General features: G+C 36.9%; 1 protein-coding gene across 1 annotated transcript in view; it reads left to right on the plus strand.

The window, feature by feature from the left end:
• Nucleotides 1–19987, plus strand: part of LOC112042983 (lachesin-like) — a 100647-nt gene that overhangs the window by 77923 nt on the left and 2737 nt on the right. Inside the window, exons 5-8 of the mRNA XM_024078217.2 lie at nucleotides 9175–9364; nucleotides 18198–18329; nucleotides 18894–19022; nucleotides 19625–19795. Of these exons, the coding sequence (XP_023933985.1) occupies nucleotides 9175–9364; nucleotides 18198–18329; nucleotides 18894–19022; nucleotides 19625–19795 (622 nt within the window). The remainder of the gene's footprint in view (nucleotides 1–9174; nucleotides 9365–18197; nucleotides 18330–18893; nucleotides 19023–19624; nucleotides 19796–19987) is intronic.

A 19987-nucleotide genomic window follows, 5' to 3' on the forward strand; every position in this document is an offset into this window, starting at 1 on the left:
ATGAAGATAGAGAGCATCCCGCATACACCGCCATCTTGTAGAAAATCGGCTGAATATTCGCCGTTGGACGTTCTTGTACTTTGACAGAATTCCTAGCGAGCGACCCACGGGCACGACTGAATGGGTCACATTCCCTTCTCAAATATGCAAAAGTTATATTTGAGCAACATTTCATACTCGACTGGGCTCCGAACAACTTTGAGTTAGCCTCTCTTTGCATTAACGTGTCGTTTTTGTTACCCCTTTTTTCTTTTGCGAGCCAAAGCGGAAAGTTTTCGCCGCGAGTTCAACGAGAAACGATTACAATAGAAGCTTTAAATGAAGTTTTAATTTTAAACTTTGTACGTACCTCGGAGGGATTGAACTAAAGAGATTAATTACGACCTCTGATTAAAAGTAATCTAGTAATTTTTAAAAGGTATACTAATTGTATACTGATATTACAAATAGGTAAAGTTTGTGAGCTTGTGAGGGGTAATCTTTGAATTCTATGAACTGATTTTGAAAATTATTTTACCATGCTACATTTTTTGTGAGTGTCATTGAGTCATATTTTATCCCTATACATATTACGGGAACGGGTAAATACGCGTATTTACCGTTCACGTAAATACGCGACTGCTAATAGTGAATATACAAAAATAAATATACAATACATACAAATATAAAAAAAATTAAAACAATTTGTTTGTGTTGGGAAAAAAATTTAAAACAAGGATTTCATTGTGAAATTTGAAGATCACGGTTTTCATTGTTCTCGTGAATTTATTTTGAGTTTTGAAACTAGTAGACTCATTCAGTTACTAAGTAACAACAACCAAAAAAAGGTATCTACGAGTAGGTACGTAATTATTTCATAGTTAATATAAAGCAGGAAATCCAAGCGCATCCCAGGCTGCGTTTCAATTACCTATTTGTGGGTAGGTACTCAACTATTTCAAACACTTTTAAAAACAGGATTACAGAGATACCCCCAAGTTCCTCCACGTTCCCATACGTTTTCTCTACATTGTATTGAGTGGATCAGATTGTATTGACGAAATTCGATCACGTACATAGATGTTGGAGAAAATTTATTGCAGAACAAAACTAACCTATACCCCTTTTCGTTACAGCAGATAACATTCCATTTGAAATTGATCCTTAAATTTGTCTACATACAGGCTAAAAATGCTTGTAGCATTTTATATACATAGAGTAATATTGATAGCTGTACCTGCGAGTTGATAAATCTCTGATGCGCGCCGTCACTCCAAACTCTATTGGAATTTTGTCAAAGTCTGTTCTAAGCGTATCTCGACGTAGAAGTCGTATGTCTTCATGCTACATACAAGCCTGTTGCTCTGCGTCATTAGTTTGGAGGACAGGGATTTTTTTATAGTTTTGAAATTTAAAGTTTTGATTCAATGCTATTATTGCTTATCACATCAGCATTGTAAAGGCGAAAGTTAGTGTTTGTTAATAATATACGCAGCAATTACTTGACATATTAGTCTAAAGAAGATGTCCGACATTGGAGCCACTTTTCAGAACGATATAGAAATGAAGAATGGGTATTTCACTGATTGACAGTTGTCTTTGGCAACGCAGGCTGTCTATGTCAAAGCCAATCAATGAATGTCATTGTCAAATTTTCTGTTTATCAAATTGACAGTTTCCTAGGGATTTTTCTTATAAATCTGTTATTCTATTTTAACTAAATGTGTCAAGTTAGTGTCAAATCCTTATTAAAAATGTTGCCTGTCAGTTTGACACTGATAATGCAATGAATTTTATGTCAAAGGGATACGAACTATTGCCCGTCTATAAAAAGTAATTTAACTGATTAGGCAAATATAGATTTCTTTGAAAATTGGCTTTATGAGTGCTCCTTAATTGTCCTAATTTATAGCCAATTTTCAGCTCTGTACCATTCGTATAATTTGGGCCCGAGTTTTTATGGAGACTGGGTTTCTCATTTGAAATGATGATGATGTTTATGTAGAATAAATTTAGAAAGCTATTGTCATACTAGCGGTTGGCCGCGATTCCATTCGGGTAAAATTCTGTTTTTCAAAAATACCACGGTAATTGTAGAATTGAAGCCAGGATATAAATATCTTCACTATATCTTTATTTGAGCCATGATAACCCAGTGGGTATGACCTCTGTCTCCGATTTCGGAGGGTGTGGGTTCGAACCTGGTCCGGAGCATGCACCTCCAACGTTTTAGTTGTGTGCATTTTAAGAAATTAAATATCACGTATTTCAAAACGGTGAAGGAAAAACATCGTGAGGAATTTTCTTAATTCTCTGCGTGTGTGAAGTCTGCTAATGTGCATTGGGCCAGCGTGGACTATTTGACCTAACCAACAGCATTTGACCTGACTAACAGCAGTGTGCCGAATATGGGTTGATCATGATGATGATGATGATGATGATCTTTATGTTAAATTTCAGCCAAATCGATTGTGTAGTGGCGACGATAAATAGTAACAAACATCTATACATTATTTCGCGTTTATAATATTAGTAGGTAGGATACTTACTTCTTTAAGGGAGAAAAAAACGATATAATAAGAAGGTGTTTTATTAACAAAAGTATCTATCAACCCTTGTTCCTTGACAGAGAGCAAATTGTTGTGTAAAGAATGTGAAAATACTGGGTGGTTACCTTAGGGAGTGTTGCGAGAAAATGTTTCACTTAATTGAGTTGATGAGTATTTTGGGAAAACTTTTAGCGGCAGTCCAATTTTGTTCTATGATTGTTTGAGTTCTTTTGTTTAGCAAATTGTATTGCGTCTGCTAACAGATTTCCTAAACATTTGTTAAGATATCGTTTACAAGTTATTTTTATGTTAATTGTTATCTGTATCTATCTATATCTATCATCATCATCATCATGTCAGCCGATGGACGTCCACTGCAGGACACATGCCTTTTATAGGGACTTCCAAACATCACGATACTGAGCCATCTGCATCAAGCGAATACCTGCGATTCGCTTGACGACATCCATCTATAATTATCATCATATAATTCGATGGCAATATACAGCAGCAGAACAGCCTCAATAGCTCAACGGTAAGAGCGGTCGGACTCATCACCGGGTGGTAGATCGATCCCCGCCCCGTTGGTCTTTTGTCATACCCACTCCTAACACAGTTTTTCCCGACTAATTGGAGGGGAATGAAAATATTGGTCATATTTAAAAAAAAAAGCAATGGCAAATATTCTTTTGAAAAAGTATATATATATCTATAAAATTGACACTATAGCCAAAAATATTCTTTTTTATTTTTTGTCTATAATTAACATGAAATCTTTTGGTAGTACGTACCTAAAGATTCGCACCATTACACATATTTGATATATTATTCCAACGTTCCTTATTCCCTTTACACTTACCGCACTTTCAAACTAACACATATAACCGCTCCGTTCCTGAAATTTAACATAATTCATGCACAAGGTGCTCGGGATACAAAAATTTACACTGCGGTTGAACGTAAATCAATATTTGCTTGTTCGAGAAATACATTATACATACATAATGCATTATTTTTATTCTTATTCAAGCGCAATACTTGGCTGTCTAATGTAAACTGACAATAGTAAACCAATTTTGATTTTAGCCATGTATTTTTTTGCCCTTTCCCCTCCTTTCTCCTTTTTTTCTCCTTCTTTTTTATTCTCCTTTTCCCTGCCCGAAACGTCAGAAGTCTTGGACGGGGATTTAACCTATAGCACCTGTGGAGTGTGTCTAATCCCATTATCGTGGATTTATTGAGGAGTTTAAAATAAATTCGATAAAAATATTTTTTTTGTCTGTTTTTCTCTGTAAAATAAAAATCTTTGTAGCAAAGGCTAACTATGACTTAATTTTGAAAAATGAACATAGGTGCCGAATCAAACCTTGGTGTTTTGACCATTATACGGTAATAATGTAATTTTGATACTCGTATCTTTATAATGTGAGATTAGAATTCATCTCGATATCTCTTTATCTATAGTATCCTGTTGGACAGAGAGATAGAGACGAATATTACAGCGGTAATATACGATAATAACGTAATTTTGAAACTCGTATCTTTATAATGTGAGATTAGAATTCATCTCGATATCTTTATCTATAGTATCAGAGAGAGATAGAGCCGAATTCTAAATTCACATTGTCGAGACAAAAACATGTCACAGAAATAGCACTACATTGTTAAATAGTTTCTACATAGAATGCTAACAGAATGGTAATTTGCTCGGCAACTTCAGCGGGAACGTTAGGTAAGTAACTAATTTCCTGTTTCCTGTTTCACGAAATTTGATTCAGCTTATATAATCTTTGTAGCATTATAAACCAATAGATCAGTGAATGGGAAATCAATTTCCATTTCATGGTATATTTAACTCCTCGCATTCTGCGAGTATTTAGAATCGCTCGCGTGTTTGGCACGAAGATAGAAAGGGTTTAAGATATTCACAGTCCTTATTGTAACCCACTGTTTTATATAGAGTCAATTTGATTCTGTTCACTTTCCTAATGAAACCCACTCCACGATCCTTTGGAGTTGCTTGTATATGGTATATGCGGTAATTACGTAATACCAGGTGAGCTGCATGTGCTTACTCGTTTACCTACTTTAGTGATTGCATGTAGGTCTAAAAAATTCAATCTGGTCGTTCTGTGTTGACATTGTTTAGATTAGATATTATGTAATGTATTTTTGATGTCTCGATATTGTAAGTTTCGAATTTATCTATATCTGTAGTATCGTGCTAGACAGAGACGAATTCAAAACTCACATTGTCGAGCTATAAAAACATGTCACAGAGATAATACTACTGGTGGTACAACTATTAACGGCCGTTTTCAATAACCTACCCAAGATTACGGATAGATAGCTATCCTCGATTATCAGTAACAGGCAAACTATCTTTACATAGTCAAACTATCTGTTAGTAGGTTATTGAAAAGCAGATAAGAACAGAAAGATAGATTTTCTTAACTTTAGTTAGCGAAATGGCGAATAGATAGGTTATTGAAAATTATGTTGTCTTCATAGAATGATAACATAATGTCAGCCATTGATGGTCAATTATTCTCACGATTCTGCAACGCAAACAGCAGCGAAGACGTTTCATAAGTCGAGCCGTCATGCACGTAGTGACCATACACGATCAGTTATAATCGTGGGTGCTCCAGAAACGTGAGAATAATTGATCGTCAATGGTATGCATAATGGTAATTCGCTGGCTAAAAAAAAACATTAACTGCATTTGCTTACTCGTTTACCTACTATAGTAATTGAGTGACTAATTTCCTATCACAAAATCTGCTTCAATCTATATTCTAAGGCTTTCTAAAGTGATAGATCGGTGAATGGGAAATCAATTTCCATTTCATGGTATATTTAACTCCTCGCATTCTGCGAGTATTTAGAATTGCTCACGTGTCTCGCGCGAAGATAGAAAGGGTTTAAGGTATTCACAGTCCTTATGTAACCCACTGCATTATATAGAGTGAATTCGATTCTGTTGACAAAATTCGATCACGTACGCGACGGCTGGGGAAATGTATTGCGGGACTAAACTACAGGATATAAAAATCCTTTACACTATAAAAGTGTTAAAATTTCATTGCGAAATAGCCTTTATTTTGTATTGTTGAAGAAATATTCACCTGATTTACTTTCATATTTTCTTCATTTTAAGATTTTGTAAACACTTATACAATTACATATTAATCTATACAGATCAATATGTAATTGTACGAGTATGAGTGTTTACAAAATCATAATTAAGAAAGTAAATATTTCTTTTTACTAATCAGCCTCTGTAGCTAAGTGGCACGTCGATTCTCTTTCTACGATCGCTAACGCTTCGAAAATTAGAAAAATGTATGGGAATGACATTTACTATCGACAGGTCACGTGATCAAGATTTGTTCCCATTACACAGATTCCCATACATTTTTCTAGTTTTCGAAGCGTTTGCGATCGTAGAAAGAGAATCGACATGCCACTTGGCTATGGAGACAGGTATTAATTATTGTTATAAAGAGGGAATATTTCATTGTTTCTTTGTTTGCATTGAATAGGCTCCGAAAGTACTGAAACGATTTGAAACATTCTTTCAGTGTTGAGTAGCTACACTTTTCCCAGGTGCTATAGGCTATATTTTATCCCCGTATTCCTACTTTTGGGTCTGTTTTACGGTGAAACCACTGAACGGATTTTGGTTGGTTTCACTTGCGCTAATGTAGCCTTAACTCTGACTCTGAGCCTTCTTATGAGGCCCATAGTTAGCGACCAAGTCTCGGAACCATAGGTCATCACTGGCAACACGCACTGTTCGAAGACTTTTGCCTTCAGGCACTGAGGAAGATCAAAGTCACCGTCATAGCTCATCGAGTTGCGAAGCTGAAGTGGCAATGAGCCGGGCATATAGTTCGAAGAGCCGATGGACGTTGGGGTCCCAATCCCAAAGTGCTTAATGGCGACCCTGCACTAGTAAGCGCAGTGTTGGTCGACCCCCCACCAGGTGGGCTGACGACATCAAGCGAGTCGCAGGGATTCGCTGGATGCAGGTGGCTCAGTATCGCGATGTTTGCTAGTCCCTACAAAAGGCCTATAACCTGCAGTGGACGTCCATCGGCTGATATGATGATGATGATGATACTCAAACTTTATATTGATGTATTTATGTTTATTTAGATTACCTAATATTTAGTTAATTCAGAACAAGACAGTTTATTATGTATAGATACGAATATAATTGATAGCATTTCCAACGACTCCATTAAAGCGGTCCGAGACAATCCATTTATTCACGTCAAACAACTCCAGACTCGATATCAAGCCAATAGTTTAATACCAATAACAATCTTGTCCCAGTTATAACAACATAATGCCGCGCTGGGAAACTAATAGTTTGAGCGTAAAGCCTGTCTTACAGATGCGCCGTTGGTGATAATGTCCTACTTCCTAGTAATGTGGAAGTACCTAGTAACTTTTACTCGATATTTTTTGAAAACATTACAATTACGACAATATTTTAGATGTAGGTAGGAGTCGTGATAGCCCAGTGGATATGATCTCTGCCTCCGATTCCAGAGGGTGTGGATTCGAATCCGGTCCGGGGCATGCACCTCCAACTTTTCAGTTGTGTGCCTTTTAAGAAATTTAATTATCACATGTCGAAACTTGCATACCAGACAATTTTCTTAATTCTCTGCGTGTGTGAAGTCTGCATTGGGCCAGCGTGGTGGACTTTTGGCCTAACCCCTCTCATTCTGAGAGGCAACTCGAGCTGAGCAGTAGGCCGATAGGGTTGATAGTGATAATGATGAGAACCTAGAGTTTGTATCAAGCGGTATGAATTTCCTTTTCTTTGGGACGACTTAACCTCGTCAAAATTTCATCCTTCCCCACTGCTATTAATAAACGTAACTTTTAGTCGATATTTTTTGAAAAATTTCAATTACTAGGATATTCTGTGAGCGACTAAAATATTGTTATCATCGGTTTTATCGGAACATTTTTCGGACATATGCAAAGAGGATCTTTCTACCAGTCTCCCAGGTTGATCCTCGAAGGCAAGATAGTCGGAAAAATGGCACCAGGGTGACAGCGACGTAAATGGGTGGATGATATTAAGGAGTGGACCAAGAGAAATTACAGCCAGCTGAGAAATATTTTAAAGGATCGGAAAAGGTTTCTCCGTTCGATCGCTGAACTTCAGTTTGAAGAGGGCACCTGATGATGATGATCATCGGTTTTATACAAAAATTAACGTAAAGGATTACTTTGACTTTTGAAATGAGACTTTTAAATGTGTGTAGTTAGTAGGCCTTCTTGTATAGCTCTTTATTAATAATTATGCGTATGAATAATATATACGAGTAGACTAGTGTAATATCATCATTGAAAACCCATATTCGGCTCACTATTGAGCACGAGTCTCCTCTCTGCATGCTTATAGGGGTTAGACTAATCGTCCACTACGCTGGACCTATGCAGACTATCTAACCTTACCTTAGATAATTAAGAAAATCCTCATGTATGTAGGTTTTTCCACGACGTTCTTCCTTCAACATTTGAGACACGTGATTTAATTTCAGAAAATGCAACTGAAAACTGAAACTATGCTCTCTGATTCGAAAACAGCGGTCATATCCCCTAGGTTACAATGTAATATAATATCGATAAATTCTTATGTCCATTAATAATATAATAGGTAGGTATATAATACATCGTAAATAGCTACAATAAATAATGGTCCTAATACATGACGTAATAAATCTAGCTCAGTATTATCTTATAATATATTTCAGCACATAAACAATAAACAATAGTTACGACTGACATAATATAGACGTTTGGTAGGTGTTAATTGATACGTAATGTAGTCATAATAATTTATTATATTACCTACCCTTATTATATCCTGGCAAATTAGTTGATAACACTACCATGATATGCGGGCGACGGGGGGAAAGACAGCGCGGGTGTGAAATCGTGCGTGCGGGGAAGTGAGGTGCATCAGTCGTGGGTTTTTCATTCATCGCTACACGTCCCCCGCCCCGCGCGGATCATTGGGAGTGTTACGAACGAAGTTATAGTAGTATAAATACTTGTATTATAATACATGCCAAATAATAGAATCATACGTAAATCTCCAAATACGTATACGTGGTTTCAGATCTCGAGGTTCTGGGTCGGACTGAAATACTGAGCTTTTCTTTCGTCTAAGTAATTTTCAGTAAAAAATTTCAACCCGGAACTGTTACTGGTGTTAGACCTTCGTGTCTCAAAGAGCAGATTAATTCGTTGGTCTTAACATCTGTAAACGATCCTCACAGACACTTTTATTACATTCTAACCAGGATTGGAGCTATTAAGTTTAAGTTCCAAGTCCCCTCTTCTATTAGAGGAAGTATATTCTGGCTGGTGAGAGGCCATACCGACAATAACGTACCGCCAAGCGATTTAGCGTTCCGGTACGATGTCGTGTAGAAACCGAAAAGGGTGTGGATTTTCATCCTCCTCCTAACAAGTTAGCCCGCTTCCATCTTAGATTGCATCACCACTTACCATCAGGTGAGATTGCAATCAAGGGCAAACTCGTAAAGAATAAAAAAAAAATTACCGTGTGTTGGTCAATCAAATAGGTTGATACTGATGATACTTATTGTTGTAGATGGGACATCTGTCGGTCGTGATACCACCTGATATAGCAGACGATGATGGTTCCGAAGCCAGTGCACCAGAGGGAGGGTCCGTGGAGCTTCGCTGTACAGCCACCGGAGTGCCGGAACCTACGGTATCGTGGAAGAGAGCTGGCGGACGGAATATTATATTCCGCGATGAAGACGGCAGTGAATTGAAAGGTAATCTTCATAAAGTATTCTTGTATATGTATTCTTGTATCATAATCAGTAGATAGACGTCCACTGCTGAACAACACGGTTTTGTTTCGCCTGCACCAAGCGGCTCTATGCAACCAGGTTAAGAAAAATAAAGTAGAATATTTTATTTTGATAAATATAATAATCCGTTTTATCGAGTCCTTATTAAATAGACGAATTTTTGTTTCCGACGTTTTTGTTTAAAAGACATAGTTATAAATACAATATTTTGAAAGGTTGGATGTTAGTTTTTAATTCACACAAAAAAACGAACAGGTGAACGGGTTTTGATAAAATATTTGATAGCTTGTAATAATTTAGTTATTTATGTATTAAAAACGAATTCCATTAACTTATGAATCAGCAAATTTTGTATGGTAGACACGTTTATTTGAATATTTCACTTACGTGCTTATATTGCACGTGACGATACCTCGCGAGAGCTGCCGCAGTTTTTTATAAAGTCGTATCCAAGAGGAAGAGGGACATAAAACGTCAATTTTCCTTTCAATTCGACTCATATCGGTGGATTCTGCTAAGTGGTAAAAAAGAAACAAAGCTAATTTAGCATTCAAAGCCCGCCCGAGCCGGGAGCAGGTGCTTGCCGGGTTGAAACATTGGAGTTTTATGGGATTTATTAAGATATCGCCTTAAGATATTGGAAAGAACTCGCAAAATATGTAATAAATGTGCCATCAACCTTCGGGGAACGTCTGAATAATGTCAAACCGAGTAAAATGAATGTATAGCGGAGGTTACCCGGCACTTCTCATAAATTTTACATCGGTTAATGTTTTTCAACGTGCCGTATACATTTTGTGTGTAGCACGAAATTTATGTTCAGCGAATGACGCTGTATTAAACGCTGTAGAGAACAGACAAATTTGTCGAAAAAATTTAATTTACGAAAGTAGTGTTCTCAGATGTCGAGATTGGTATTCATTTCCTTGAAAAAGAACGCTTTCAAAGAACTCAATTACTGCTTAAACAATGTGATGTAACAATCGGGGTTTCGGTCAGGAAATTAAATGGGCGCCTAAGTGGAAATCGGCCTGCCTAAGCTGTTATCTTTATAGTTGTACTACCTACGTAGGGCGAGGTAAAAAGACAACAGTTTGACGCGATTACTGGGCGTTATGCATTGGACGTAGCTATGTGTATTTGTTCCGATGTGTTTTAATATGTGGCGTGATTTAAACCTTAACTCTTTGTTTTAAGGTGTAAATTAGGGTGGGTGGGGTTGAGTATTTAAAACCTTTTTACGAGTCTGTTTTACGTATTTGACCCGTTTTATTTAAGCCATTAAGCGTAAACAAAAGACTTGCGGTCGTGGGTAAACAGAGGGTGGATGTAATAGTTGAGGAGTGAGAGAGAACGCAGCCTCAGTATTAATTGGACATGTTATACACGCTCCAACAAATCGAGATCGCCGTTTGGGCAGTTCGGTCCTTCTCTCGTTTCATTTCCTTGCTGTTACTTGCAAGTTGCAAACAACTTCAAGACGTTTATGAAGAGAGTTGATGTGATTTCTTTTCTTATTATTTTAATCTGTTCGGAACATCATTATTCTTTAACCATAAATTCTAACTTTATGCAGGTATTTACCAAGTAAATTATTGCTTTATAAATTAATATTGTCAAGTCAATAACTCCTAAAGATGTGGTTTAAAGTTTAAAATAGTATTTCATACAATTTCAATAACGTTGCTACGTGCATTTAGATGATAATAAGAAAATTAATAACAACGAAACAAAAATTTATCGAACATAATGAGCTTCCATAATGTAATGTTATTAAAATTAACGTAATAAACTAATTCTGGTATTGCATATTTATTAGACATGGTCATTCCTTGTGTTATGGCTAACTAGCAACGTTTGAAGTTTAAAGAATAGAGTCTTATGAATGTACTTGCCAATGCTACCACAGTCCATACTCCATAATTGTTTACTGTAATTTCCTATGGCAAGATCTCTCAGCCACTCTCAGCTTTTATCAAATGAAGATCTTCTTCAAGTCCCATAGAGACAAGTCCCATAGAAGTCAAGAGTCCCATAGCTACATCTATAATATCCCCGTACATCCGCGTATCGTATAATTAATCAAACACACACACGGAGGCTGATTAGTTAATTACAATTAGTTATCTTTGTTGCCGAGCAAGCGACGGGGCCGCGCGACAGTTAATTAACTTACTCGTTACTAAACATCACGAGCGATCATTGTTGCGTTATTAATATTGAAACGATAAAAATAATAATGTTTTAATGCCCTTATGAATAGCCAGAATGTTTATTCGAGCCGCGATAACGCATCAGTTTCCTTTCAATCGATACCCTTCGATTCGGAGGGCGTAGGATCTAATCCGGACTGGAATACGCACCCGAATGTGCTAGGTGCTCAAGTATGAAACCTGCATAGTTACCTGAGATTTTTTATAATTCTGTACGTGTGTGACATATTGCGTAACCCCTATAATTCTGAATATAGGTAATGATGAAAATTATATCAAAAGACAAGAAGGATATACAGGAGTAAAAGTGCCAACATTTATGTCATCATCATCATTATCAGTGGATGGACGTCCACTGCTGGACATTCAAATACCACGGCAAGCTGCGAGCATCCATTGGTCCCTACATGTCGTCGGTACATCTAGTGTCGGTCGACCAACACTGCGCTTTCCAATGTGGTCACCATTCTAGCATCTTGCGACCTCGACGTCTAAACTATCGTGTGTGTTATTCATATTAATTTATTATGAAACGGCTAAAACTCAAGTAATATAACGTCGAGGTATGCCTGACTAGTTTCGATCCAAACTGCGACGCAGCGGCGCGTGCGGCTGCTCGTAGCGCGCGTTGAGACATTGGTTGAGGGATCGCCAGGTAAGTAAATGGAGGTGAAGGTTCCGTTACACTCTCCGACGTTTCCTGAACGCCATTTTGATTGGACCCGTCAACAACGAAATGAAAGTCGCAACTAGTCGTGCATACTCCGACGTTATAGCACGTGATTTTTTGCTGTAGTTCATAACAAACGAAGGAAACAATTCATAAGAAAACATTGTAATGTAATAGAATCAGAAAACAATTAGCACGTAAGTAATAATTAAGGCGAATGGCTAAATCGTTGGCGAGTGGAGTAACAAGTTGCCAACGACGTGTAGCGCTCCGACTTTATAACCCGTTAATAAAACACAATTTCATGCAGGCGCTTTTGATATTATACATACACCTAAACACGTTGTACGTATATTTTAAGGTATTTGATCCTTATTGCCTCAAAAATAAGGATCGTATTTCCGCAATGGCATTTCAAAATTGGCTGCTCTGTACGTAACGCAGTATTTTATGTCTGCGCCCGAGATTTAGGATCGAGGTCGTATGCCATAATAAAGTTATAAATTGTTTCCATTTAAATTTAATTTGACAGTCTCCGCTAAACGGCGAATTGCCGGCGTAATGTTTTGATTAAAGCACGCCTGATTAGCGATGCTTAATTAAGAGAATTTGTGAAATTCGTTCCGAAATGCCGTTTACTGTTTAGTTTTGCTTCTATGGTAATTTACATACATACATATACATTTTTGGCTGTTTAGAAAGTAAACATTTATTTATATCATCAAAGAACGTTACTGCTTCAAATTCCAATTTCAATAGTTTATTACAAGTAGGCATATAAAAGCACTATTGCAAAGTCAAGTCTGTCAATCAGTACTTACTTAGGTTAGTTAGATAGTAGCCTCTACTACCGGTTCAGAATTTGTTCCATCTTCTCGACAGAATCTGCTTTCTGTACTATACTCTAACTCTAAATAAGAGCAAGCAAGAAACTCTAACTTTAGCATCAAATTGATTTACAGTTTACAGAAGAAGGATCAACTACTTCCAAACATTCTTTTTCATTCTATAACTTAACATTAGGGTCAGTTTCATATTTCGTCGCTATGAAATTCGGTAAGGATTGTGCGAAGTATGCAGGTTGCATTTTCACCTCCGCTTTCTCGTGTAAATGTATTTTCCCCAGTAACAAGGTAAAGAATGATAGTTTAAGAGCCACTTTCGTGTACACAATTTTTAACGTCGTTAAGGCTCCATAATCGGTTTAGCTTCGATGCTCCATCGCGGTATGTATGAAGCGTATAGCGTAAGTGAATTACTGTTCGACGTTAGGGATACTAGCTACGGGTATACAAATAGTTTTACATTCTTAAAATCATTTGTGAGAGAGCCGTGATAGCCCAGTGGATATGACCTCTGCCTCCGATTCCTGAGGGTGTGGGTTCGAATCCGATCCGGGGCATGCACCTCCAACTTTTCAGTTGTGTGCATTTTAAGAAATTAAATATCACGTGTCTCAATCGGTGAAGGAAAACATCGTGAGGAAACCTTCATACCAGAGAACTATCTTAATTCTCTGCGTATTTGAAGTCTGTTAATCCGCATTGGGCCAGCGTGGTGGACTATTGGCCTTACCCCTCTCATTCTGAGAGGAGACTCGAGCTCAGCAGTGAGCCGAATATGGGTTGATGACGACGAAAATCATTTATGGTATACACATTTCATTAGAACTCCATGCTGATCAAATACGGGTTGGTGGGTTGGATATTAGATATCATTTATTAGATATACTCTCTTTTATTTATTTCTCTTTTTTTTTTAATTATTAACAATGTTATACATACAAAACATACAAAACACTATTAAAAACTTATAAAAAAATTCAATTAGATATTATTATTAATAATATCTAGTACGTGTTTAATTAAATATTTTGTAAGAAAAAAAAATAATAACCTTTTTTACTGGACCTAAGTCCAATCTAAGGTAGATTGGTTAGACGGATTTGGTAATACGAAACTTCAAATGGTTAACGTTAAGAAAACAGATTGAGATCAAAGAATCTTAGGGTCAAACCCTAAAGGTTATATGAGAAAGCTACGAAAGGAATAAATATAACGATGCTCGTGAGATCTCTTTCTCTCCTTAACAAGGGAATTTGTAGAAATAATAACAATAAGTTTAACGGGCAGTGAAGTTGAAACGGCAATAGACAAAGCTACAAGCTAATATAAGTAGCTCAGAGAACCAAATTGCTTCCAAGGCATTAAACCGTTACTGAATATAAATGTATTATGTACTACAAAACTAAGGTGTGGTAAAATTTGTGTACAAATGTTGAATACTAAGATTTAATACAATAACTAAATAACTCGGTAAATTGTACTGGCATACAAAATTCTTTGATACAAAAATAAAATCGTGATTTAAAATTAAAATGGAAGGTGAAAAATAATTCAAAAAACCACAAAACAAACAAAAAATACTAAAAAAATCATAAATATCGAAAATTATAGTACCTATAAGATGTACCTAGCTAATCACTAAAAATAATAGCTAAATTTGTTGAAGCCTTATTGAGCCTTTAATTAACATAAAACTAAACATATTTATGTATGCTGTTTATTATAATAAAAGCAATTCACTTTGTATCAAAATATTTTTCGAGAATAACTCTGTTGCCTACGTTACTGGTAGAAATAACCTTTATAAATATTTTAAAGTGGAATTGATATTGTTTCGACGGTCCGAACGATATCGTCTATCAAAAGGCTCGTATAAGTGAGTTAAGTCTCGGATAGTTTACATCCGGTAAGCGTTGGTTTGGCAACGCTCGTAGCTCTACGCTACGTTGACGCGGTTTTCCTTTTATGACTTGACTATAAAATGCATCAACCAGTATGAATCATGTCCCACATTATTTTACCGCGGATTTTTTAAGGCAACAGAGTTGAGTTATTTTACTTGTGTGTGCCTTTGGTTTAAATTTTTTAGCCCTTTAAGGCACGGTTATAAAATGCGCCAACTACTATGTAATGTAATGTGTAATGCTTCATTATTTGTAAATTAAAGCTTCTTGCAAAAACATGGTGATAACGACAACATTTAAAGTTTGCTTTTAAATATAAAAGCAAACTTAACATTACTAAACATTAGTGCAATATGCACTAGCTGAAAATTTACAATATGTCGCGACAACTCGTTAGGTTTTTGTAATAAAAAGGAGCCTATAAGTTAGTTTAGATAACAATATATCTATTTTTCAATTTTAACTAAAATAAATTCAGTAGTTTTTCTGTGAAGGCAGAATAAACTTTCATATATTATGCTTTAAAGCATTCGCATTAATATTATTATTAGTGATACAGTTTATAATAAACATTTTCAAACATTTTTTTCCTGTTAATTTTATAATAAACTCCATAAATCCAATCAAACATAGATCAACGATTTGCGAAGCTTAAGTGGCGATGGGCGGGGCGCCGAAGTTAGAAGAGCCGATGGACTAGTAAGCGCAGTGTTGGTCGACCCCCCACCAGGTGGACTGACGACTTCAAGCGAGTCGCAAGGATTCGCTGTATGCAGGTGGCTCAGTATCGTGATGTTTGGAAGTCCGTACAAAAGGCCTATGTCTTGCAGTGGACGTCCATCGGCTGATATGATGATAAATCCAATATCAAAGTAAATTAGTTAAAATAAGTAACTATTGGATAAATCAGATAGATGTACCTAACATCTGGTGGACAACGTTTTGGCAACGCTACCTCGTAGTTGGCACTTCGCTCAAGCGGTTTTTCATTTATGGCTCGGCTATAAATGAATGAACTACGACCCACGAAATACGCCTGTGGGTACGATCGCTTGAAATTTATAATTTTAATGGGCTACTTCATCATTATTTGAGTCAATAGTTACTGGCTTCTCGGCTAGTTATCAACGGATATGCACACTGTACAGTTATAACGTCGTGTGATTTAGAAGTGCAGAAAAAGTCAGCGTAAAAACTGTGTTATAATGACAATAATAATATGAAAGATCTAGACATCTAGACATCTGTCGAGCGTGTCATCGTCCTGGGGAGTCCCTCAGGCATATTCAAATAGCCAAGATAATCCACCAACAGCTTGCTCTTCAATATGGCCTTATCGATTCTGAGATGCCTTACTATAGGTACGACCCAGCGTCAGTTCTTGAAAATAGCAGTGCCTTGCTCTACTGGGACCGAACGATTATCACTGACAGGTATATTGTAGCCAATAGACCTGATATAGTGCTAGTCGATCGGTCAGTGCGTCGTGCAATAATTGTTGATATTACAGTTCCACATGACGATAATCTGGTTAAAGCCGAAAAGGAAAAAGCATCAAAATACTTGGACCTTGCTCACGAGATTACCGCCATGTGGAATGTTTAGTCAACTATTATTGTTCCAATAGTTTTTTCAGTCAATGGTCTTATAGCGAAAAGCTTCGACCAACACCTTAAGAAGCTTTCGTTTAACTGTTGGATCAAGAGTCGGATACAAAAGGCAGTGATTCTTGAGACGGCGCATATTGTGAGGAGGTTCCTCACTCTGGAGCCCTGACCACCGGTTGCTTGGGCACTCAAATGTCCCGCAGCCGGAGGGTGAATTTTTTTTATAAATTTTTAATAATGTTTTGTATTTTATACTTATATTGTTAAAAATTTAAAAAAAAAGAAGTAATAAATAAATGAGAGACAATTGTGTTAATTATAATGTACGAGTAAACAATCAATCCATCAACGGCGATCATGTGAATCACTGTAATAAATTGAAATTGAGTAAAATGATTTGATATACTCTACAGATATTTGCTGAATGTACGTTAGAATTAATTTTTGGACTGTTGTAAATAATATTTGTTGACATTAATTTTGAATTTTGATGACTAGCAATAAATAAACAGCCGCAGGTGTTTGTAATTACGTAACTCAGCTGAAGATCGCTTATTGAGCTTATTTATATTTTCAGTAATAATTACTGAAAATGTTATTTTATCATTATCAGGGCTAGCCTTGACTCACTGCGCTGCTCCTATTCGGCTTAGCAAGCTTAGGGTGATTGAGAATATATTAACCTCTTTATTAGAAGTTACATAGAGTAACCACTTTTTTGACGCTGGGAAATGCGTATTACGCATACCGATCGTAGAGTGACAGGCAAAACTACGGACGGGTATATGGGACTCACCTGCTTCCTATTGGGATGCGAAAAGATCGCGAAAGCAGGCACTTTCGCATGCCGACGCGCTCGTCGTCGTGGTGTCTACAAGGGTGGAAAAAGGTGTACAAAGCGCATATCGGCGTCTTCTATCACCCCTCCTTCTTCTGCGGAGTGGGTCGTCAGGTTCCCGCTCTCTCTGCTGCTCCGATGCCTCCTTTAAGCCGATAGCGGTCTCAAAAAAGGAGTCAACGTGAGACTGTCGAGCATGTAGTCATTGTCGTATCTAGGATTACATCCTGAGGTGGGCCTGGGGCGAGCCTGGGGCGGGCCTACATATTACTGAACACATATTACAATATTTGTGGACGAAGAACTCTGACTCGTCTTATTTTATTATTTTTTATTTGTATCTTGGGTAGGTATCCATAAAGGACTTAATATATTTTTCAAAATTTTTATTATAGGTTTTTCTTTATTATAAGTTGTAATGGTTATTATTTGATATTTTAAATTATATTTTGTGTAAGATTATTAGTATTTCCGCGTCCATCATAGAATTTCAAATCGGTAGCCCAGTATTCTAGGGTGGGCACTGGATCATTCTTGGGTGGGCCCGGCCCATCTGGCCCACCTGCTATATACGCCTATGCATGTAGTTGACAAAAGCGAGAAGTCTCCCCGAAAAAGGGATACTAGTGAGTGCATTTGCGGCACTTACTGGTAGTTAATATAAAGTTTAGTACGTGTAGTAAGTCTTTTTTACCGTTAACCTTTTTCATTACCCAGTGGTGGACAACTACGCAGGGACGACGTTGTCTCTGAGAGCGCTGAAGCGAGCGGATATGGGGACGTACCTCTGTATCGCTGCGAACGGCATTCCTCCCACAAAGAGTCGACGCTACGAGGTGTCCGTACTCTGTAAGTATAACTGCAACATGAATTGTGTATTCACTATGGAAATATTCTTTTAAAAAGTTTTGATAAGCCGCATAATTGAAGGTTCATCAAGTGGTAAAAAAGCGGTCTGTGGGACCGATACTTAGATAAAACTTCAACTTAGACTACATTACCTAAGAACAAAACATTAAATAAAATAAAATTTGTCTCAATGTTTTTTGGTAATTTGATAATAGTTTTATTTTATCTTGAACATTAAAATTAACTTATACTATACTACTTATAGTTATTAATTATATAACGATTTATTTATTTTGCTATCATCCGCGAAAAGTCGACGTCACCCAGGCAAACAGGTCCGACAAAATACTCTCTACGTACGTTTCACCCCGAAACCGGAGCATCCTCAGGAAATGTTGACACTACAACGTGCAATTGCAAAGAATATAATAATTAATTTAATCTTTTAGGATACAATGGCTACGCAGCTGCCTTACTTTTGTGTTATACTTTGACTTTCGTCAAATGTTTGAGTCAATTGTTTGTCAAATATATGTTTGATATATTGTTTGTTTTTATTAACAGTCGAGCCAATAGTAAGAGCGGCAAGCATGGTCGTGTGGCGTGCAGCTGAGCTACAAGTCTCTCTGCAATGCTACGTGGAAGCCTCTCCCAAGGCAATGACTATGTGGCAACGAGGGAAGTCACCAAATGGTAAATATCTCTCTAACTATTTTCTTTCATACCTGACATTTTATTTATAGCATAAAGCGGCTAAAAATTTTTCGCCGATATCTATCTCACTATTGGTTTCTTGCGTAACTATCAAAGCAAAGTTTAATTAGGTACGCTATTAGAATTAGATTTCTACATTGGCAAATCAATTTATTAGGTATATCAATTGAATTTGTACCGTTTATTTAAAGTAGGCTTACTTTATTTATTTTTACATAGATAGATTGCAGTATTTCATAGTTATCAGTCGATGGAAATCCATTGATGGACCTAAATCTCTTGTCTTTCTTCTTTCAAAAACCACTGTTTTGAGCCGCCAACATCTAGTGGCTCCTTGTTACCTACTTTCTGGAGCGGGAATGCTATTCACCTTGGAGCCCCAGGTCCATTGGCTCTTCAAACTATGTACCCCGCTCATCGCCACATTCAGTTTCGCGATTCGTTGAGCTATGTCGATGACTTTGGTTCTTTTGCACATCGTCATTTCTTATTCGATCGCGCGATACTCCGAGCATAGTTCGAGTATGCGTTACTTATTACTACTATTACAATATTAAAAATACATGTCTGTTGCTTCACAGGTGCAAAGCTATTAAATAGCTCAAAATACATAATATCCGAGAACTATTTGAACGAGTACGCGATGCGTATGAACCTGACAGTGAATCGGCTCAAGAAGAGTGACTTTGGAGAGTACACTTGCTTAGCGGGCAATGCTTATGGGAAAGCGAATGTGACCATCACATTAAAAGGTCAGTATACTTTAAAAATCTATTACTTAACAAAAACATCAGGTGAGATTGTAGTCAAGGGCTAACTTGTAAAAAAAAAGTTTGATCATCATGATTTTTCACTCTATTTTAATCTCGACAATTTGATTTTTGATGCTTTTTTATTCAAATTCTTAGTATCTAAATTTACCTTCGCGAAATAAGTACCTATTT

The sequence above is a fragment of the Bicyclus anynana genome, chromosome 10, assembly GCF_947172395.1.
Source record: "Bicyclus anynana chromosome 10, ilBicAnyn1.1, whole genome shotgun sequence".
Lineage (NCBI taxonomy): Eukaryota > Metazoa > Arthropoda > Insecta > Lepidoptera > Nymphalidae > Bicyclus > Bicyclus anynana.